This window comes from Prorops nasuta, unplaced genomic scaffold, assembly GCF_024137725.1.
Source record: "Prorops nasuta isolate Cenicafe-Biocafe unplaced genomic scaffold, Cenicafe_Pnas_1.2 PNAS00018, whole genome shotgun sequence".
NCBI classification, from domain to species: Eukaryota; Metazoa; Arthropoda; class Insecta; order Hymenoptera; family Bethylidae; genus Prorops; species Prorops nasuta.
Genome location: NW_027116815.1, coordinates 2,051,362 through 2,073,809, shown reverse-complemented (window position 1 = coordinate 2,073,809; position 22,448 = coordinate 2,051,362). Strand labels below are relative to the sequence as shown.

Below are 22,448 nucleotides of genomic sequence, written 5' to 3'. Positions count from 1 at the left end.
TATACATTGTTATAGTATTACGTGTTTGTAAAATTACCGTTACTTTTTGGAAAGTTGTACGTTATTTCACTTCGACGATCAGAAGCAATCTCTGTTTCTTGGAAGAAAGAAAAACGGAGAGCAGAGCATATACTTCTGGGAATTCCATCCAGCTTCAATCGTCATTTTAACGTGTTATCACACGAATAGCGCTGTATCTACAAAACCAGTTGCCCGGTTACTTTAGTCAAATTAATCTTTTACTGTTTAACAAGTTGTGTCAATCGCTTGTTATATCTTATATTATTTAATATTTTTCTTCAGTCTTGACAAATATTGTATTAAAATTCTTAGAAGCACTGTGAAGATAGAAAACTGATTACTCTAGATTGCGATTTAGAGTCGGGAGATACATAATTTCATCTCAACTATTGCATTGTAATGCGTTAGATTGCATAGAATAGGCTACTGACAATTCAGTGCACGTACGCCAGTCAATAAGAAAATAAGAAAAATGAATGGATGGATGAATCATCCGAACTGATTCTGGAAGACTCATTGGTGTTTCGTCCCTGTGGACTTTAGATGGAGCGTGTGAGACCCGTAATTACTTTAAGAGTGGGGTGACGCTAGCATAAAATCCTTCTCCATCGAAAGTTGTGTTTACAGTTCAGCATCCGAATCACAAGCAACAGCACTACGTAAGTACGTATAAACTTCACTGCTGTTTTCTCTTTCATCTCGCCCTATATATTTATAATCATTATACTTCAAGTAGGTCTAGAAGCACATATCAGCTTTCAAAGAATTATATACTACCATTATAATTATCATCTTAACAATTAATCTACTTATTGCGTAAAAACAACACGAAATGTTTATTTTTAAAAACTGTACTAATTATTTCTATAACTTTATGTGATTTTTCCCAGTCGTTTTATATTAAGTAAACATACAAAATGATATGAGAAATGAGAAATTTATTGAAGATCGAAACTAGAAAATGCTGAAATGACGAAGTTACTGTATTTCGCGACGCGATTAAGAGGTCGATTGGAACGACCCTGAAAACTATCGCTTTAATTTTTACGGAAAGTTCTTATGCTATTCTTTACGGTGAAACGCTGTTTGTACGTAAAACGTGGCAAAGGTCTTTGCTCTCTGATACATATTCAAGGTGAATGATTCATCTTTCAATCCCTGCCATTTGTCGAGTCGCAGTTTTATTAAATAATAAAAAAAGTAACTCGTAATCCCTATAATTCTTTGAGGTTCCTCATTGTACTATTATTTTCCATTTTCTTTAATTTTTAATTTTAGGTTTACATGATTTAATACTTTTTTTATTCAATAACTATAGAAAATGAAGCTATTAACATGGCACACGGTTCTGGCAGCTTGCGTGGTTGCTGCCAATGCCCATTCCTATCACTTGGGTGCTTGTCCAATAATTGAGCCCTTGCAAGGATTTCAAATGAGCAGAGTAAGTCTGATTTTCCATAAAATTAAATAGCACAGTTGTTGAAGGATATGAGAAGTAAACAAAGTCTGAAAAGTTCGACTATAATTAACGTGTCTTGACTTAGTTTTTAGGCGTGTGGTACGTCATTCAGAAAACGTCAACTGCCAGTAAATGCATCACCTACAATTACACCCGTGGCGAGGAACCCGGTGAATATACCATTACTCAGGACTCCGACCATCCTGTATTAGGTGAGATTTAAAATTGAATTTAAAAAGACTCGGAGAGAATCTATTCAGAATAAATTAATGTTAGATATAAAGATTAATCGAAATATCAGCATATCATTCGATCGTAAAAATTTCTAACGCTGATGAAACAGTATTTTCACGACAAAGACCGACCGGACAAAGACTGTACTAACGAGTCTTGAGTGTGTTCGTGAATGAAGGATACGTTGCGGCGTGCGCGACACGACGAAGGTCCTTAATTAAAAAATAACAAGAATACGTATCACCCATCAAGTCTCATAGAGGCTGGTCAATAGGATAAAAGCTTGTAAAGTGGGATGAATTATCCTTAATTGTACGCATGTATATGCGCGTCTGTGCACAGGTCTTACACCACTGAAGCACGAGTATCACTATACCGGTGAGCTGTCTGTCCCGGAACCCAGTGTACCGGCCCGCATGACCGTGCAGTTTCCGCTTAGTAAGTATATCAATCTCTAATTACATTCGAAGCTATATGTATACATCCCATTAAGAGTTAATTGGTAGTATCAATGGGGTGTTTCGGTAGTAGAAAATTATTCGCGTGTGTTTTGGAATTGAAACAACAAATCTTTCTGTTTTAGGCGTAGCAGGAACTGCAACTCACGTTATTTTCGCTACTGATTACGATAACTACGCTGGAGTGTTTTCTTGTCAAAAATTGGCGTTCGCTCATCGACAGAGCGCAACGATTTTATCGAGATACCGAGATTTGGACAAGGCATACGTGGATAAAATTCGTCAGAAGCTGACCGCTTTTGGAGTGGATCCGTTCGATCTCAGCATCATCTCGCAGACTGAGTGTCCAAGCGGCAATAACACCTTGGACATCAATGTTGATCCTGGCACTTTCACCGCCGAGAGTATTGGCAATGCGTTCCGCAAGGCCGGTGAAAAGATTGGGGACGGAGTACAGTGGGTGGCTAACGCGGGCAGTAAGGTTTACCACAAAATCGCTGGAACCGAGGAAAAACCCAAAGCACCAAAGGCCGAAGAGATGCCTAAACCTGTACCTGGCAACACTGATTCTGCTGGTAGATACGAGACCAACGAAGTCGAATGGATTCCTTAGATTCTTTTACGGTCCACCCACAAGTCCTTCTTATATGCAGCGTGTTTTCAATAAATACTCTCTTGTTCCTAGGTAGTCTATATTAATATCAAGCTCTGACTTTAGTGTGAAATAATTAAGATTTTTTACCTATCGAATAGGGGTGAATGAATCTGAGACTGATCTTTTGCTTATCAAAAATGTACATAAAAGTTGATATATTCTGCAAGCGAAAATTCATGGTATAATGGCGTCAAAACTGGATAACAGATTTTATCCACTAGAATATGACATTGTTCTTTAATGAGAAATAAAGGTGATAATACAAATTTATTCTATTTTTCATCATTCAATTGTTAACAAATTATATTAAGTAACGTGTAGGTGTTTAGGAATAAGGAAGACGTACGGTTGATGAGATGAAATAAAAGTTTATTGTTTTATTATAAACTACTGAAACCGTAATTGTCATTGACTTCAAACGTTGGACTTTGGCACTGACAAAATATATAAAGGCTCGTTGGTTTTATTAATATTATTATATTTGTATTTTACCAGCGGTACTTATAAATATTAGCGGTCACGTGATTTGGAATCTCCCCTAATGCAGCCGATAAACGCCAGACTGCGAGTTTATATACGTCTACGAATATTATATCCTGACGTTCCATTTAACCAGCCAGTCTGAGAGTGACCGTCGACGTGTCACAATAACAAAATCGGGTCCTGGGAGAATTCAAATTTGTACACCGACTACTTCAGCGTGCCATTAACATCAGTTCAAAGGCTTTTTAAAGTATGTACAACCCCCCGTTCCCTTTAGCCGATGTTGAACAAACGTCACTTTAAAATTTATTAACAAACTATTCTGTCGAAAATATGCCTTTCGAACGAGAAATTCCAATCGATTCTTCTTTACGTAAAGTTAAAGTTAATCAAGTAAAATAGTGGTAAAAAACTTTTTTTTGGTGTTCTGTGAAACTTGTGTGCGAAAAGTTTGACAGAATGGTCCGCATTGCACCAACTGGGTAGTCTCAGCAGCGGTGCAGTTGCTGCTGATTGCGCAGATTTCGCCCAGCTTAGTCACTTACAACGCGCATGCCACTCTTTGCTCACCCCCAAAGCACCCCTTTCATTTTATCCAGCCGTTCCCTTCATACCTAAACGATCAACGTGTCCTGTTCAACGCCCAATCACGGGCCAAGTTTCGTAAGTACTTTTATTTTCAAAACCAAAACTCCTAATTAATTTTCAATCAGCATTGAATCCCATGATTATTCGATAAAGCAAAATATTTTCTTATTTCGTTTACTTAATTTCCAGATTTTTGAAAAATAAAAGTTATATCGAACCGTATCATGCATGACCTTGAGTGACAACAGTTACAGCTGATATATCGGTAATATATAAATATATGAGCTGCAGTTTACGTCAATCGTGGTCTATGATTTGAAAGATTATATCTTTATTACTAGAGTTTGGCTCTCTTTAATATTTATTTTGAAATTAAGTAGGGGGCTATTGTTTCTTCATTTGTGTTAACAAATAATAAATGACTTATTATTGATTCATAGTATGAAAAAGTGTGAAGTTTCCGTGTTTCAAGATTGAAATTTCTTCAGAAAATATATTACACCGTGTCTGGTAATTATAATTCGGTCGTTTGGAGGTTAGTGCAATAACAACACCGCAAATCTGTAATGTTTTAGAGCAGCGTGCAGTTCTCCGAAAGGGAAACTAATTATTGAAATTTTCTCTTTAACTGGAAAAATATCTGACTGTTTATGCCATTCTAAGGCGACAATACTTTCTTTTCGTTGTATATTTATCGACACTAGAACTGGTTCTAGTAGTTTGTCTTTGGGATGCAAGGACTTTTGAAGTATGAGAAGCTTACGAAGGTGTCGATATCTGTTTGTATCCGGGATTTTATAATATTGTGATAAAGTAGCAGACGAGATCGCAAGGAGATAAATTCACTGGACTGAAACAAGGAAATCCTTCGAAGGAGAAACTTCAGTGTCTTCTTGTTTTTCCCCTCGAGCTTATTCTAGCGTGAAGGTGAGGTTAACGAGTGACGATCCCCGCGAAGATTAGCTTTTTCGTCAAGCTAGTTTTGTCCCAGCAGTGTTAGAGTATAATACTTTTAAGTAGATTTGAATGATTTAGGATATAAGGTGGCTTACGGTTAAAGTGTTTCGATGAAGACACAAGTTGGAAGGAGTCATCGTCGAGTCATGAAATCGATCGAGGGGAAGCAATAAGCGATACATCTATCGGGGCAGGTTCAAGAGACAAGTTCGTCAATGAACCTAGTTGCCCCACATTTTCTCTTTTTATCTATCTCTCTTTCTTTCCCACTCTTCGGAGCTATCGTTAGCTGAGTATTATTGATACGTCCTTTTTAAAATAACTCCTTGTAAATTGCAGAACGACCTAGTTTCACCGTGCAACGGGCGAAATGTCGAGGTCTATGTCATCATCATTTACCCTAACCAACCATAACCTTACAATTCGTTGCATCCAAATTTCTGTTCAAGAACGTTCGATACGCCAAATTTATTAGCGCAGACGGGTTTACTATGTATAGTCGGTCGAGCCGTTTATAAAAAAAAGACGACGATAGCATTTCTGCCTCTTCTCTCGATCGAATAATGCATGAAGATTACAAGAAGGACACGCGAGATTTTGATGAAACTCGTGAACGCCGTGGAAAAGTTCAACCGTCTGACCTTGGCAGAGATTAAGTTGGTATTTGACGTATCAAGGATAAGAGCAGTCGAATTCGATGACTTTTAGCTTCTCGCTACAACTATTAGATGGCGGTTGATTGTTGGATGAGTTTCGCACAGCGTGTATAAAAAACACCTAAGTGCGATGATCGTCTGAGGACAACCACTGAGGAACCTTCGCGATTGTTAGTTATTTTCGACGACAATATGCTGAATATTTACACCGGCCCTGAGTCGATCTTTGAAAATCTTACCTCTCTCTATATCTCTCTCTCTCTTGAAAAAGAGAGAGAGAGTCACGACGCAGATCTCATCGATGTCTTTCTCAGTAAACGTGACTAGATAAAAACTGTAAACATTACTCGTTCTTTGTCGTACATAGCTGGTAGAGTTGCCAGAAACGGGTAATTTCTTCTCCCTTCTATGAATCCTATTCTTTGTATAGCAAAGTGATCGAGGATTATAGTGGGGAGAAGAAATCAACAATTTCTAGCAATCACTTGTCTCTTTAGCGAAGTAATAATATACATAAAAAGGTATATTGTGTACTGCCCAAGATTCAAGGGCAAATTTCAAATGAAAATCTGACCCAAGATTTGATGAAAAAAATTAAGAGAGATTGATATTCGTTAATTGCGCGAGTTAAATTTGATGTAACGAACTCTTCCTTGTTATTAATGAGGCTAAAAATTACGCAGCGTACAGAGACACGTGCGCTTGGTAAATTAGTGACCCAGTGAGGAAAATAATAGTAGTCATTGCGTCGTTATCGGAGATTTAATCGATCTACCCCTCGACGAACTCGTTAAAGTGACTCGCGGCCCAATCTATTTGATTAATAAATACTTAATCGGTGCTCGTTGACGTCCCAAAGAAAACGCAGTATCATTTATTGTCGAGATTGTTATTGATTTCTACGAGTATTCAAAACAAATTTATTGATCAAGGCTTCTCATAGATGTTCGCTGCTGCAATCGTCCTGGTAGTATCGCTATGGGGCGCAAAAGTTATGGGAAGCGTGCTTGTGGCGGACACAACTATGTCGCGAATGGTGGAGCTGAACGCAGGTGCACCGTTTTGCGCCCTCTACACTGACCGCGGTGTCATCCAAAGAATGGTGCTTGGAGCCGATCCCAAAAAAGTTCGCCAGATGTCCAGCAATCTAGTTGCTGACCTTGAAGAGACCTGCAAAGCTTCTCGCAACAAAGGAAAGGTAAAGGAAAGAGGTGTGAGGAATTGTGAATTTTAAAATTAAGATAATAATTCTTCAAGAATCAAGCACCGGGGAGCGGTCTGTTTTACCCGGGAACCAAATGGTGTGGACCTGGCAACGTGGCTAGATCTTACGATGACCTTGGAAAGCACGCAGCGGAGGATGCTTGCTGCAGGGAACACGATCATTGTCCCGTAACAATTTCACCTCACGAGTGTATTCATGGAATCTGCAATCACTCCCCTTACACGAGATCGCATTGTGACTGCGACGCAAAATTCCGCAGGTGTCTCCAGAACCTCAATACTGAGGTAGCCAATACTCTTGGAGCACTCTTTTTCAATGTTATTCAAGTGACTTGTTTTAAAGAGAGACGTCCTTGCTCCCAATGGCAAAGGTAATAGGCTTCCACTTAATATTCATTTATCTTCGTTATTAATAGCTTTTTGGGAAATTTTAGTTGTCACTTAAACTGGCAGAGAGCCCCAAAATATACGCCTCGAAATCGTTATAACCAAGGTAGAGATTTTAAAACTCCAATTTTAAAGACCATCCTAGCTTTCTTGGGCGACCTGTTGTCTCGATATAAAGGGACTTCGGATTATCTACATGGCAGCTGAAACTATATTAACAGTAAAAACAATTCTTTTTTTTAGTATGTATAAGAATACAGGTGGCAGATCGGGAATTAAAAAGCTTTTGGTGATGGGGATTAATCTACTACATTTGTGACTGTCTTTATTTTTGTTTTATCTTTGTATAGCAATAGGACGATTGATTATTCAATTTTATCCATTTTGTATTTTGATTTGTTTCTAGAAACGGGTACGCTGAATCGGTGTCGAACCATCTTTGCTCGCAGTACAAGTTCCGTCCAAGCGACAAATATGTGCCTATGATGCCTTTGAATATCAACATATGAATTAGAAGGCGGCAGATGAACGGCCCTGAAAATAGCTGATAATCTGCCACCTCGGATTAGGGATATCAATTCAAATTCTTATAATTTCTTTAATTTTAGTCCTAAAGTTCAATTCTGTAAATTCATAATGTAAACATCAAGGCATAGATATCCTGCTACAACCGCCTTTGACGTTTTTTCGAGATTTTGTAAAACAAATTAATTCAAAGAGATGTTGGTGAAAGTATAAAACAATTATCACAGACATTTTATAAAGTTTTATGTCAATGTACAAGCGAATGCACTTAAACTTTATTTCTATTTAAGAAGAGTACATTTGTTTATGTGATGAAACTAAGGACCATGATCCGGGGAAATCTCGGTCTATTCATTATATATTATTTATAATCAATAGCTTCCATATATATATTTTATAGGCAAGATTGGACAAGAGATTGCGAAATATACGTCAGATAGCGTTAATATAAGCAAATTTAAATACAAATGCTTATGTATGTTAGTTACGCTAAATATTTAAATTTAGATTAGTTCGAGTACGGATTTATTATGTATAATATACCTCACGTAGTTTAATCTATAATCAGGATATGTATGTATATATAATAGTAACATATACCTCACTTTATATCAGGCAAGAATTAAAAGAGAAATCCTCGCCACTGTTTTAGAGAGTTAGTTTATGGAACACATACAATTATAGTAAACAATTGTTAATATAATCACTTAATTGTATTAAAGCTAATATAATAATTAATATACTTTTAATTGTAAACAAACCATTTATACATGTTCATATTTATAAACTAAATTATTAGAAAATAAAAATACATGGCATTAAATTATACATAAATATTATTTAATACTTCTTATGGTTACCTAAAAGTGTGTAATCGCTTTTTATTAATAATAAATTATTAATAAAAGGAAACAATAAGGCTTTGTATAGGTTATGTCATCGATAATTTACAGTTAAGAGTTGGTTCCATTTTAGCAAAATAATGATGAAATTTTTTTAATTACTTTAACAAATTTAAAGAATATAATTTTTATACGTCAGTCATAGAATATAAAAATGTACATATGTATTATATTTGTTATTTTAAAAAAATATATATATATAATTATCTTCCTTGGTATAAAGAAAGCTTCTATCATTTATTAAATTCATATTGTAAATAAATTTATTTATGTAATAAAAATTGGTATTTATTAATTTTATAATCTAGTACTTAAATCTTAAGTTTTATAATACATATACTGTCGTAAATTGATGATATACAAACCGGTACAATAATAAGGAGACATTAATTTTAGAGTTCTAATAGATAATTTTAAATTCATTCAACCGTTTTATACTATATGCACGCATATAATTTTTGTTTTTCATATACAATACTTTTCGGTTTCTTATAAACATATAATTTTTGTTATTGTTAGCAGAATTCACAACTGTCTACATAAACAAATTGTTTAATGCAAATTTATAATGATAAGGTTTTGCGCTATACGAATAATAAATAATGTATGAAATCTCATTTAATTCTTTTGAAAGTAAGAAAGTGACACATCGTTTCTATATTAATATATATAGTCAATATTTACCATAATTTCGTTATGGTTTGTTTGTAATTGTTCTTTAACTTAGGGTCGGTGAAACGTTCGCAAATGCAATGCTGGAAACCTAAGAATTCGAAACCAAAAAAGAAGTCTAAATAGACGACAATTCCGCGTAAAAATGACAAATTACCATTTAACTTATCTAGTTTATCTTCAGAATATCTTTATTTCGAGTTCCCGAACATGAAAACAGCTGTTTTGGCTTCAAATTCTTAAGTTTCCAGCATTGCATTTGCGAACGTTTCACCGACCCTTAAGTATATTTTCCTCAGATAATTAATTCTTATATTTGACATACAGCTGTATTTATCGTTCATAAAAAGACAACACGTAAAAAAAATTAAAGTAAATTATTATTACTGTGGATTCACAGTTCTACTAACATAACTTTGCATTCCTAGATAAAATCCTTTGATTTCAGCAGCATTTACAATGCCGCGAAGTAATTTTTAATATAATTTCTTCGAAAAATCAAAGTCATAAAATTTGTAGTAAACCAAATAAATAAGTAATATTTATATTTCAATTTTTACTGAAATGTATATAGGAAAAATAGTCCTTTTTAACACAGTAAAAAGTTAAAATTAATTTTTACTTAAGTGTTTAAGAAAAATGGTTCTTTTTAACACAATAAAAATTAAAAAATCATTTTCACCGTAAATTGCAGTACAATTTCGTGAAGCTGAATAGTAAACGTACTAATCTTTAATTTTTTCGAAGAAATTATATTAAAAATTACTGAGCGACATTGTAAATGCTGCTGAAATCAAAGCATTGTTTCTTTTTAGTACTAATATATTATTAATTGATTATTGCGAAAATTTTCTTACCGACTGTAGACACCTATACTGTCAGAGTGGAACTGGGATTCAGATTTCAGATGGTATTTTATAGATATCATTTTTATAACCATGCATGTAGGTCGAAATACAGTATACAGAAACTTGTATATTATCTTTTATAATTTATATATATTTTTCATAAAAATAAATTTAATAAAATAAACAGTTTTTAAGAAATTAGCAGATTCCAACTATATACTAACTACCACATTGTTGGTACTTTTAACGGGAATCCGTATACCGACATTACAGGGCGAAAACTGCTTCGCCATGCAGCGTCGTCATTTATTGGCGGATTGTAAAGTTATTATAGGTTTTTGGAAATGCCAGAAGATTATTTACTGAAGTACGTTGGGCAAATTAACAAAAAATGAAAAAAAAATTTTGTTTAAATAAATATATTAACATTATTGAGAAACAACAATTAAATCGCAAAATCCCACAACGTACTTCACTAGATAATGTTCTTATACGTTTCCAAAAAATCGACAAAAATACAAATCCGTCAAGAAATGACGATGCTGCATGCGAACTAAATAATAGAAAAATTTCGTGTTCGGAAAGTCGCCAACACGAAATTCTTCCATTATTTAGTTCGCATGCAGCATCGTCATTTCTTGACGGATTTGTATTTTTGTCGATTATTTGGAAACGTAAGAACATTATCTAGTGAAGTCCGTTGTGGGATTTTGCGATTTAATTGTTGTTTCTCAATAATGTTAATATATTTATTTAAACAAAAATTTTTTTTCATTTTTTGTTAATTTGCCCAACATACTTCAGTAGATAATCTTCTGGCATTTCCAAAAACCTACAATAACTTTACAATTCGCCAACAAATAACAACACTGCATGCGAAATAGTTTTTGCCCTGTAATGTCGGTATACGGATTCCCGTTAAAAGTTATATAAAAGGTTGTACAAGAGTTGGCGGCGTTGGCGCTGGGATGAGCCATGCTTTTTTTCCTAACCAAGTTTTCTATCATACAATTCTTCATAGTTTATGGTGACTGTCACTGGTCGTGATTTTGACAGTTTTGTTTCGAGCATGTATACAAGGTATTCTATGTTCAATTCGATGAGTGGGAGTTTGTCAATCTAGATGCCGTGATGGATGAAGTTTCGACAAACGGTAAGTTTTTATTCTAAAAAAGGAACTTCTGAGGTTCTCGAATAATTTGTAACAATATAGAAACGAGAAACTGTTGAAAATTTGTTGAACGGGCTTGGTATAGTAGTCGAAATGCTATGAGAAGTTCAAAGTTAGAAGTGTTTTACGTTGCGTAGGCGTCCTGTCCTTCTGAGTTGCTTAGCCCACGCTTTTGTGTCTGTGTACTTTGTTTGGGATTTCTGTCGTGTGATTTTTCAATCAATTTTGTTACAATACTAAAATTATTGTCCATCTTTTCCACAGTCATCAGTCGTTCTTTCTTAAAAATTCTCTCCACTTGAGCGTCGCAGTTGTTAGACTTGTGTCAGCTGGTTAAAATTGCATCTATCTATATCCTGCCAAATGTTATCATTATTATTGTATATTACTAGTATGTCTTAGATGCATTCAGTTAGCTCTTTATTCTTTGGCTTTTTGTCATGCATAACTCAAAGATGTAATTCTTAATTTTTTATTGTTGCTTAAGAAGAGAAAATTAAAAATCATAAGATACTGAAATTCATTGTGCAACTAGTAATTTTTTCTTGTTCTTTACAGATCCGGGAGGTGGAGACAATACAGGAACATTAACATGCGCTGGTTGCCTTAATGCTATAGACGAAGATGAATTTGTGCAAGCTCTAAATCAGGAATGGCACATTGACTGTTTTCGGTAGAAACCTTTAGTTTATAATTTAATTTTTCAATTCAATATTCATTGAAATTATATTAAAGAAATTAGGATCTTATCATTAAATAATTTTCAGGTGCTCGGCTTGTGACATTGGGCTTTCATCATGGTATTTTGAAAAAGATGGACTACTGTTTTGTAAAGAAGATTATTGGACTGCCTATGGAGAAGCTTGTCAAGGCTGTGGTCAAATCATTACAGGACCTGTTATGCTGGCAGGGGATCACAAATTTCATCCAGAATGCTTCGCCTGTACTTCATGTGGTGCTTTTATTGGGGATGGAGAAAGCTATGCATTAGTAGAAAGGTCTAAATTGTATTGTGGAATGTGTTACAAAAGGCAGATGCAGCCACTCAGTAGAAGCTCCAACAATCCTTTTATCAGAAAGCCACACAGCATAAGATTAGTGGAGATTCCACCTTGTACAAGTGATCATGATAGACAGAGGGGAATCAAGCTTACATTGGACACAGCACCTAATCCTAGAAATTGTAGTGGACTTCTTAGAATATCTGAGTATGTATGGATAAATAGTTATATATATATTAATTTAAATTTAAACTATAGAAATTAGCTATTGGCCCAAATCATGATTTAACTATAATAAATTAAGTTTAATAGAGGCTATAGGTTCTTTTAATTCAATTACAAAACAAACATGACATATTTGCAGTATAACATAATAATTACAAATATAAAAATCTACAGTTCAATAACTGCTTATATTCATTTTTAACATTGCATGGCAAAAGTTACTTGGCTATTTATAAGCCAGAATAATTATTGAGCCTTTAATAACTTTCAACTAAAATGCAGGTTAATGAGAAATGTACGTGGAAAGATCAGTAAGCTGCTGGCCTCTGTGATGGAGGTCCTATGTAGGCTATGCTGCCACTTCTCTAATCATAGGTACAGCATAACAAATAAATAATATGCACTACATTTTGTATTCAATTTTCTTAAAGAATAAAAGAATTAGTAGCTATAATAACTGCATGCAACATGTAGCAATTACAAGAAAGATGATTACAATTTGGTCTAACAAAATATTAAAAATTTTAAGTTTTTTTTTGCTGGTGGCTTTTATGTATAAATAGCATTAGATTCCAATGCCTTATGTTTTATTTGCAAAGTATTGATAAAAACACAATGAAAAGTACTAGTTTAGTAGAATGGTTGTTTGGTAGTACAGAGGTAATTGTGAAAAGTAAAAGCTTTTATTTGTGGCTTTCAGATTTTAAGCACGTACATGTCTGAAAACATTTCAATTTTTTTTTCTTGCATTGGTTTAATGGAAACAATTTTTACAGATTAAATATGTCTAGTGACCTTATGTCTTTGCATATTGGCGATCGAATTCTGGAAGTAAATGGCACCCCTGTTAAAGATCAACCTGTAGAAAATATTGAAAATTTGATACAATATTCAGATACTGTATTACAGGTAGCATATCATTTATATTTTATTTAAATTAATCTTAAGGCTGATACGTGATTATAAATTATCATTTTATTTCAAAGCTCACAATTGAACACGATCCGGAATCAATGAGTAGGCATCCGGCACTTTCATCACATCCACCGGCAATATTAACATCCGTTATTAGTCCTCGAACAAGTCCAGAAAGTAAAGAGCGTATGTTCAAGCGCCGAGATGAAGGATATATTAGTGGTACGCGAAGTAGACAGCTGCGCAGAACGAGGGACCCAATGCACAAAGAGCGAAGCAGCTCTATGTCTCGATTACTCGATGGGTAAAATACCCTACACGTTGATTATATGTATTAAAAACAAGAAAGTTCAAACTTAAAAATTAAATGTAATTTCATTTCAGATCTTCCCCTACCAATGCAACTTGCGATCTCAGCCGAACCAGATCTTTTCGCGTTGAACCAAAGAACCAAAGAATATTCCGAGCCAGCGATTTGGTAAAAGGGGAACTTTTGGGAAAGGGATTTTTTGGCCAAGTTTTTAAAGTGACTCACCGTGATACGAATGAAGTAATGGTACTAAAAGAATTATATAGAGTCGATGAAGATGCGCAGAAAAACTTTTTAAAAGAGGTACTCTTGCTTTAATATATAAGTATGTACTTACTATAAGTTTATTTTACATTATATTCTAATCAGTATGTATATTTTTATTACAGGTAGCTGTTTTGCGATCACTGCATCACAATAATGTTTTACGTTTCATTGGTGTTCTTTACAAGGACAAGAAACTCCATTTAGTAACAGAGTACATAGCAGGGGGTACTTTGAGAGCGCTCCTACATGATACAAACGAACCTCTGCCATGGGAACAACGTACGTCTTTTGCAAAAGATATAGCTGCTGGTATGGCGTATCTGCATTCTATGAATATTATCCATCGAGATTTAAACTCTCATAACTGCTTGGTGCGTGAGGATAAGACTGTAGTCGTGGCTGACTTTGGACTAGCCCGCATCATACAAAATGGTAATTCGCCGAATAATCGAAAGTATAGTAGACATTCGGGTAGCGAGGTAAAAACTTCAAAGAAGGAACGAAAGAAGAGATACACGGTGGTGGGCAATCCTTACTGGATGGCGCCTGAGATGATGAAGGGCAATAAATACGACGAGAAGGTTGACATTTTTAGTTTTGGTATTGTTGTCTGTGAGATTATCGGTCGTGTTCAGGCGGATCCAGACTATTTACCGAGATCTTCCGATTTTGGATTAAATCAAAACGTATTTAAGGAGAAATTTTGCGCAAATTGTCCTGAAACCTTTTACTTAATCGCATTCTTATGCTGCGACTTAAATCCTGATAAAAGACCACCGTTCGAAGTTATGGAAGTATGGCTAGAAGGATTGGCTATGCACTTATCAGTCGGAGCTCCTCTTCCGATAGATTTGGAAGCTGACATTAGGCATTATACTGGGCCAAGTCCTTGTAGCAGTGAATCTACGACACCCGAAACTCTTGTACCTCAATTGAAGCCAATTAAGGAAGGTCAAATTCATCAGGATAAAAAGAGATCAAAATGTTGTGACGATAGTACGCTGGAAAGGGAGCCTTGCATGGAGTCTAATTTGCTTCAGGTACCTGATACCAGTTTACGTGGGAGGTATTCAAGGCATAACAGTGAATCGACAGGTGCCGTTGGACGATATTCTCGTCAGAATTCCAGAAATAGCGAGAAAAACGAAAACGAAAAGCCTAGTGTTATTTCGCCAGACGTTAGTGGCTTTAATAGTCGATACCACAGACAGAAATCAAAAGATAAATATTTAACAAGTACAGTAGATACAAATCCCTCTGATCAAGATATCTCGAAGAAGCATATCGATCTGATCAAACGTAATATTAATCAAGAATCTAATGTGGACAAAATAAAATTCGTTAATAACGCCGACGCTTTGAGCTCGAATGATGTATCTAGAATAAACAGTAGCGATAATGAGGTGGGTTTGGAAATATATAGTTCTTCTGCAGATTGCACTGATAATTCTAATGATGCCAGTGTCATTCATTGTAAAGCAAAGTCTGACAATAAATTTAAAATTCCTGAGACTGCAAATATTGTTGGATCCTACATAAAACAGATAGGAAAGTCTATAAATGCGGAGAAGGAGAATAGGTCGACCAGGAACTACTCGATTGTTGATTCTGACTCAAAGAAGGGTATAATCGATAACGTTAAAATCTCTTCGGGATCGTACTTAAGGAGAACGAAAATATCTCCTACAAAAGAGACATTAAAGAGCGCGTTTATGAAAAGCGAGCAAGTTGTAGACGACGTGGATAATTTTGTACAAACGAATCCATCAAAATTGCCAAGTCAGGAAGACGACAGCGTAAAAACTCGTCTTTCGTCTCCTTTCAGTCACGACCAGTTGAGTCATTATGCCACTCAAAATTCAAGAATAAATAATTCCTATTGCGTAGATACTGGCTATTCTAATAATAGTATTCCAAGCGTGGAGAAAAATAAATTCAGCAAACTTAAAGCTAGTATCGACGACGAGAATTTTTCCTGCGATACCAGTTGTAAACTGATGGATCTTGATGAATCGTTGATAAGGTCAAAATGCATTTATGAAACTGATTATGCGTTAACATCAAATAGCTTATCGGATTATTCCAATTATAAAAGTGTTGATCTGTATAGGCAGGATAGTTTCGGTACCGACAGTGCTGTCGGTACCATGAAAAGCGATTTCTTTGCCGATCTTGATTTTGCTAAATTGCGAGATGGTGCACACACGCCGGAATTGTGCCATACTTCTGAAAGGTGCTGTACACCCAACAGACCTATGTCTCCAATAGAGAGTACCGCTTTATAAAAACAAACCGACTTTAAACAGTTTAGAACTGAAAACGAGGTATATAAGCCCCTAATCTTTTGATCTCATGAGGTCAAAAAAATACACACGATTTAAGCTGTTATGACTAAAAACTAAAACATTACTTACTTTAAAAGTTATTTATTACGATTATCAGCACTAAACACTCAGTATTCATTATGAATCTCGTATTGTTGTCTCAATTGAGATTAGATTATGTTTAAAGTTTTACATTCCTACAAAAATCTTGCCATTAGGCTTTTATGCATGGGACTATATTGATATGATATTGAAACTCGAGCATTCCATCCATAAATCGAACGTAATATAGACCTAAATTTAGGTATTACAATTTTTATTATAATAGCAATACTCTATTTGCCTAAATGTTAATCAAATGCAAAAATTATTCAATAGGTAGGATAACGCTGAGAGTATTACCAGTACGGTCGCATTAATCAAATTACTAGAAGCGGAACCTCGATTTATTTGTTTTTTACAATACACGATATTATGGATATTTTCTCGAATTTTCTGTCTTAACTATTTCTTTTTTAGAAAAGCCTGTAAAGGTTTAGTACCTAAAGTTGCTGCATATAGATGTAAAATATATTGTATAGTATTATCCATCTTGAAATGGTATCGTTCATGTACAGACTATTGATATACGTATTTATACACCATTTATATCTTTGTTAAGCTTTGCTTAAGCTTCATAGTTTTTAGGCACTGCCATTAAAAATAATCATCTTTGCAGATACTGAATTTTTTTTGAGCTTCCATTTAATTAGAAATTTAGTGAATCAAGTAGAAACGTCAAAATTTATTTGATAAAGATATTAAATGGTGGTATGGCGCTGAAAATTATTTGTATAAAAAGCATATGTAAATAATTTTGTATATATCCAAAGATTTGTCACTTTGAGAACTATTATTTAAGGTACATGCACGCTGATCAGAATATTTACTTTATAAATAGATTATTGTTTTGTAATCTAGAATATCTTATTTTTTTGTAATAATTGATTTTCCTAGCTAAAATCAATTAACTATTTGAGGCAAATTATAATAGAAAGTATTTTCAGCATAGCTATATGACGTAGTATTAGCATGTATTTCAATACTGTCTCATATAATGAGTTTAATATTTAGTATTATTTATTTATATAAAAATTTTCTTTAAACATTTGCTTCTCTCGAGGCTCTATCTAAATTATACATTTCTATCATTATCATAATGTATAATATATTTAAAAAATATTTACATGCCATTTATACGAGCTCTAAAAATATTACAAATGCCTCGTGAATTGGTAGTTTCATCATATTTTTTTGTAAGACTCTGATACTTTTATTTCTTTGGTCTGTATTATAAAAAGTAGAATTAAACGTAATTTTCAGTTCTACTAGTTTGAAGGTGCTATCAACTAAAAATATATAAATGATGTAAATGGATCTTGCGTGCAATAATCTGACCAAATGTATAATAACTACATTCTCTATCCAGATATGGTAGGGCTTGTTCTTTTTCGCTGTACTATAGAGCTAGTATGTGCAATTAGATGAAATAAAAAAAAAACATACATTTTCTCACTAAATTATCGCACAAGTGCAGCAGTTCAGCGAAAAAGAAAACTGATTTGTTGTCATCATATTGAGAAGAATCATTGGCGACCAGACTCGTTAACGAATAATACATTTCGAGAAAACTATATGAGTCTGCGGAAACTTGTTACCTACTATATGTTTATGCAGTACGTAAAACGTAACTGTATATAGAGCTGGAGTAACTAGTACGACGTAAGATTGAAAGATAAAAATCATTATTCAAAACCCGCGTGTATATTTATGTTAAGTGAAAAAAATAAACAACAGATAATAATATTTTGCGATGGACAGTATTAAGATTCGAATACTTACTGTATATCGAATTAACAGTATAAACATCTTCAAATCGAACGACGTACTTTATTCTGTAAAGTTTTGTAAAAAAAAAGATCTTTCTCGTACATAGACATAATATTTTTATAGACTCAATAAATTTCTAAGTTATTTCTACAGTGCATATAATAAGTAGTACGATATCAGAAAGTTCATTTTTCTCCAAACAACGTGAAACTTCTTTTAAACGTTATTATAAATTTTATATTGAAAAACTTTTTGACTAAATAGTACGCATGGAGCGAAAAATATATATGCCACTGTAATCGTAATGAACGATATGAGAGCATCGTTTACGAGTATAAACACGTACGAATAAAGAATTGTAAACCACACGATTCCATATAATATAATAAAAAAAAAAAATGATAATTACCGTAAAATGTATTCGAATATGCTAAAGCTAATATACAAGAGTGGCAAATGTACTGTATTCGTGTATTCGCATTGCTAATGAAATCTTACAAAAGAAATTTTATTCAGAGAATGAAAGAATTCATTATTTTAGGATATCGAAGGAAAAAATAATTTTTATAACTTTTTCGGGCTAGTATGATGAAAACCGGTTATAAGGAAAAAAGACTTATTACGGCTATCAAGAAATTACTGTAGGCGTTAAAAGCACATTCTTGAGCACGCAAAAGACTTTGCAAGATGATTTTTATACTTTAGTAACTAGTAACGATAGTAAAATGTATGGATAATTTTTGGTTTACAGCAAAACAAGTATTTTCTTTATGTTACGATTAACACATGCAGCGAAACAATAAAATGTTGATTCTATAAAATTGTCATGTGTCTTTTTATAGTATTTACCTTATGATTACGATTGTGCCTCTTCTAACACGTGTGGGGGGGGGGGGGGGCGATTTCGAATTGTAAATTCTTCACTGTAGGTAAAGAAGAGCATTCGTTCCTATTCAATCGTGAAGAATTCCGGAAGGTGGCAGCACTGGTCAGCAAGCGCCAAGCCTTGCGCGGTAAACAGTAAACTGCCTCTCTCGTGTTAGTTCGCCAAATTCTTTTGACGTGTTTTGCAGAAAGAAAGATAGTTTAAATAATTTAAGACCAGTGCGAAACGTATCTAAGGAAGGTGATAAAAAGAAGAGCTTTGAGTGGGCGATTTATGAGTAGCACCGTTGGCGGAAACCCTAAATTCTGGAATGGTCGTCTGGGTAGTTGCAGTTAAGGGCTCGGGCTCTTGAGGAAAAGTAAAGGAAAAGTAAAGGAATGGTAAGGTAAGGAAGTAAAAGGGTATTTAGAGGGAAGGCAAAGTGGGGAACCGGTGGCGAAGGCGGAGTTAAATGGGAGGGGGACAGGAAGGTGGTACAGGCAGAAATTTCAGGAAGGGGTGCACTAAGGTGGATGGCTTATGGGGTATAGCGTGGATTGCGAAACGCATCTGAATAAAATTATAATAAACCGTTCTTCGCATCCACTCTCCTAAACTCTGGCATTCTCTCCTACGACTCTACAGAAGTACTATAAACCTAAAACTTCCACCGGATTTTAATGATACCTTAAAGATAACTGCGAACAACTATCGGAATTGATTATCGTTTTCCTTTTTTTCCAGGAAATATACGAGTTTAAATGGGCCTTGCGACCACACTATGGCAATTCGTTGAGCTTCACGGCGAGAATTTGATAAAAAAAGAAACCGATGGATATTTGGAAGAGGAGTGGCGTTTGAGGATTTTTTCGCATAGAGAAAAGACCGCCATGACAGATTTGGGTTGGCGGCGTCCCGCCGCGAATAACACCATTATGCGAATTTGCGATTTGCATATTTCAGAAAGCACTGCACAGGAAAACATAAACAACTCCGCTGGCAATGAGAGCGCCGGCTTCCTTGTCAGACGAGTTACACGCACCGCAAGATTTACGGAGCGCCAGTTTTTCTTTGCACGCCCGCTCGCACTTCAGATTTACGTACGTGCCAGCAGAGACCAGATATTCGACGAATACCTCCCATTAATGACTTCATCTGGTCTCCTAGCTCGGATAAGCGGAGACTTGCGAAACTCGCCGAGAAACGTTGAGCCTATATACAATTAAACGGGAACTAACCAACTCGATATCCTAAACCTAAACCACTAACAGGTCCCTCAGGATGGTTCAATTTTTACCAAATATAGCCCTGCCTGCCTTCTACAGCCTCCGCGTGCACTTTTTGCTCCCCTTTGACTAATTTAACATTTTTTATTTCAGTTCATTCAACGACTCTACGCCGTCCCATAGAAAACAACTCCCTCAAGACGTCTCAATTTTTACCAAATTGAGTCTTAATCACCTTGTACAATCAACGGATTGGAGATTTACACAAGTGAACGTAGTTAAAATCTATATAGACACTTTGGGCCATAAATGACGTTTGGACTTGACGAGGTGGATGCATCGAGTCATCGTACAGGTTTCACGAAATGTTTCGAGTGTTCCCACATGGGCAAGTAGGTGTGAGAGTTCGCGTAACGAGTGGACGCACATCTCTATATATAATTGATTCGTTAAAGCCTGTACACGACGATGGATAGGTTTATCTGTACGGCGGATCGACAAACCGGTCAGATAATGAGTGGTGCTACATCATATAATAAGATTTAATTATTGTTAATGAGGCCTGCTGTCCGCGGACGAACGGCGAAACGCCAGTCTCACGTAAAAATCATTGTAGCACGGTGGATTTTGCTGTTTCCCAGCTGGAGATATCAGCACTCGTTGATTTATGTAATTAAGTGAGTGACTGCCTATCAAAGTACTGATCAGCGAATGTCCACGCGTTTCCATGCCAGCGGAACTTTGGCTTCCGTTCGTATCCTCTGTGGCTAGAGAAATATGTAAACAAACCTTTGGACCTTCTTCGGTTTGTTCATCCGAGCCTCTCGCCGGACGAGATTAGAGCTAATCGCTGCCTAATTGACCGCTATAAAGCTTACCTGATTATTGTCGTCTTCCCGCTGAATATAATAAGCCGTATCGCGCGTCCCGGCATCCTTTTCCACCGGAATTCGCGGAATTCCAGGCGGAGACCTTTAAAGCGCTAGGATTGTCGAGGGCTGCAGATAAGATCAGCGTGGCTTCAAAAATGCAACGTCGCTATCGACGGCGGATAATGAATGGCGTATTTTTGAAATGACGCACGTCCAGTCCTGTCCCGTCCTCCAAACACGGCATCCATGATTTTCGAGATATTTACGTGCAACCCTGTCAGTTAGTCGAGGCTGGTGTATACCGTGTCGAGAGAGAAAAAGAGAGAGGATGAAAGGATCCCGAGAAGGTGATGGCTGATGGGTGTAAATGCCAGATAGCATCTCTTGACGTTCCACCTGAACTACCATATAACCTTGACAAACGGGAAAAACTAACCTTTTCCACGTCATCCAATAATGATCATCCCTTAATATCTCATGATTTAACGCCAGGGAATTACGATAATATTATACTGCCTCGCTGGAAGAAAATTTATGAAAGTTATCAGCCGGGGGCGTGGAAAATTCTGGAAAAATAACAGAATTTCAACGATGCGTTAGATCGTGGTGCTTTAAATGGGTTATGCAAATTTTGAATAGTTGTTTGGTGAGATAAAACTGGTTTAATAACATTGGACTAGCGATCGTTTTTCGGGTTCCTTGCGGTTTCTGATTACACGCGGTAGATAGATGGAGGTAGATCGGAGAGAAGGTGCCGACTGACGAGTGTAAAACCTAGATAGAATCTCTTGTCCTCTCAAGCGAATGTGCCGAGATGTACAGTTTTAACTTGAGCTAACAGAGTATACCGTCCTATTTCTCTTTTTAACATTCTGTTATTAGCTCGGTCCGCTACTGTTGTCTCTCTACAAAACTAATGCGCTTGCATCAGCTCACCAAATCTCTGATTTTCCTCTTCTTGACAGAGCCGAATTTTTCCCTCTATTATATCTTCCAAACGATTGATACGACGAGGAGAATTATGGTTGCGCGATTCTATTGCTTCGGTGTTTGGTGAAAAACAGGTCGTTAATTTGTGGCGAAAATAAGCCGATCAGGTCAATCGGAAATACTAACTAAAAGGATTTAATGGGCTCGGTCGGCTCGCTATCGCGTAAACTTCCTTCTAATCCTCGTTATGGCAAACTGACCCTCTCTCGTCCAATGGGACAGAGCTTAAGAGACTCAACAACCAGCTGGGCTTTTATTACCGGCCACTGCGCCGACCGCAAATAATCATCCTCTTATCCAGAACTTTGTCAAAGGCTTCGAGCGAGCAAGAAATCATATTGCTT

At 35.7% G+C, this 22,448-nt stretch overlaps 3 protein-coding genes across 7 annotated transcripts; all 3 read left to right on the top strand.

Annotated features, from left to right (window-relative positions):
* Positions 1-552: 552 nt before the first annotated feature.
* LOC136780240 (apolipoprotein D-like) lies at positions 553-3,097 on the top strand. 2 transcript variants are annotated; one of them, XM_066738478.1, is made up of 5 exons: positions 553-684; positions 1,340-1,462; positions 1,566-1,692; positions 2,057-2,152; positions 2,298-3,097. In XM_066738478.1, exons 2-5 carry the CDS (start codon positions 1,343-1,345, stop codon positions 2,783-2,785), a joined length of 831 nt encoding a protein of 276 aa, XP_066594575.1. In that variant the 5' UTR covers positions 553-684; positions 1,340-1,342; the 3' UTR covers positions 2,786-3,097. The 2 variants fall into 2 exon arrangements, with proteins under 2 accessions (XP_066594575.1, XP_066594576.1); XM_066738479.1 differs by having other exon boundaries at positions 604-680.
* A 138-nt stretch (positions 3,098-3,235) lies between these two features.
* LOC136780242 (acidic phospholipase A2 PA4-like) lies at positions 3,236-8,481 on the top strand. 3 transcript variants are annotated; one of them, XM_066738481.1, is made up of 5 exons: positions 3,236-3,560; positions 6,455-6,709; positions 6,769-7,106; positions 7,170-7,342; positions 7,529-8,481. In XM_066738481.1, the coding sequence occupies exons 2-4, from the start codon at positions 6,455-6,457 to the stop codon at positions 7,327-7,329; spliced, it is 753 nt and encodes a 250-aa protein (XP_066594578.1). In that variant the 5' UTR covers positions 3,236-3,560; the 3' UTR covers positions 7,330-7,342; positions 7,529-8,481. The 3 variants fall into 3 exon arrangements, with proteins under 3 accessions (XP_066594578.1, XP_066594580.1, XP_066594579.1); XM_066738482.1 differs by lacking the exon at positions 3,236-3,560 and adding an exon at positions 3,596-3,973; XM_066738483.1 differs by lacking the exon at positions 7,170-7,342 and having other exon boundaries at positions 3,256-3,560.
* Positions 8,482-11,159: 2,678 nt separating this feature from the next.
* LIMK1 (LIM domain kinase 1) lies at positions 11,160-18,556 on the top strand. Of its 2 annotated transcripts, XM_066738464.1 has the most exons (8): positions 11,160-11,222; positions 11,799-11,913; positions 12,008-12,448; positions 12,749-12,841; positions 13,243-13,375; positions 13,453-13,685; positions 13,766-13,994; positions 14,081-18,556. In XM_066738464.1, exons 1-8 carry the CDS (start codon positions 11,201-11,203, stop codon positions 16,241-16,243), a joined length of 3,429 nt encoding a protein of 1,142 aa, XP_066594561.1. In that variant the 5' UTR covers positions 11,160-11,200; the 3' UTR covers positions 16,244-18,556. The 2 variants fall into 2 exon arrangements, with proteins under 2 accessions (XP_066594561.1, XP_066594562.1); XM_066738465.1 differs by lacking the exon at positions 12,749-12,841.
* Positions 18,557-22,448: the final 3,892 nt, after the last annotated feature.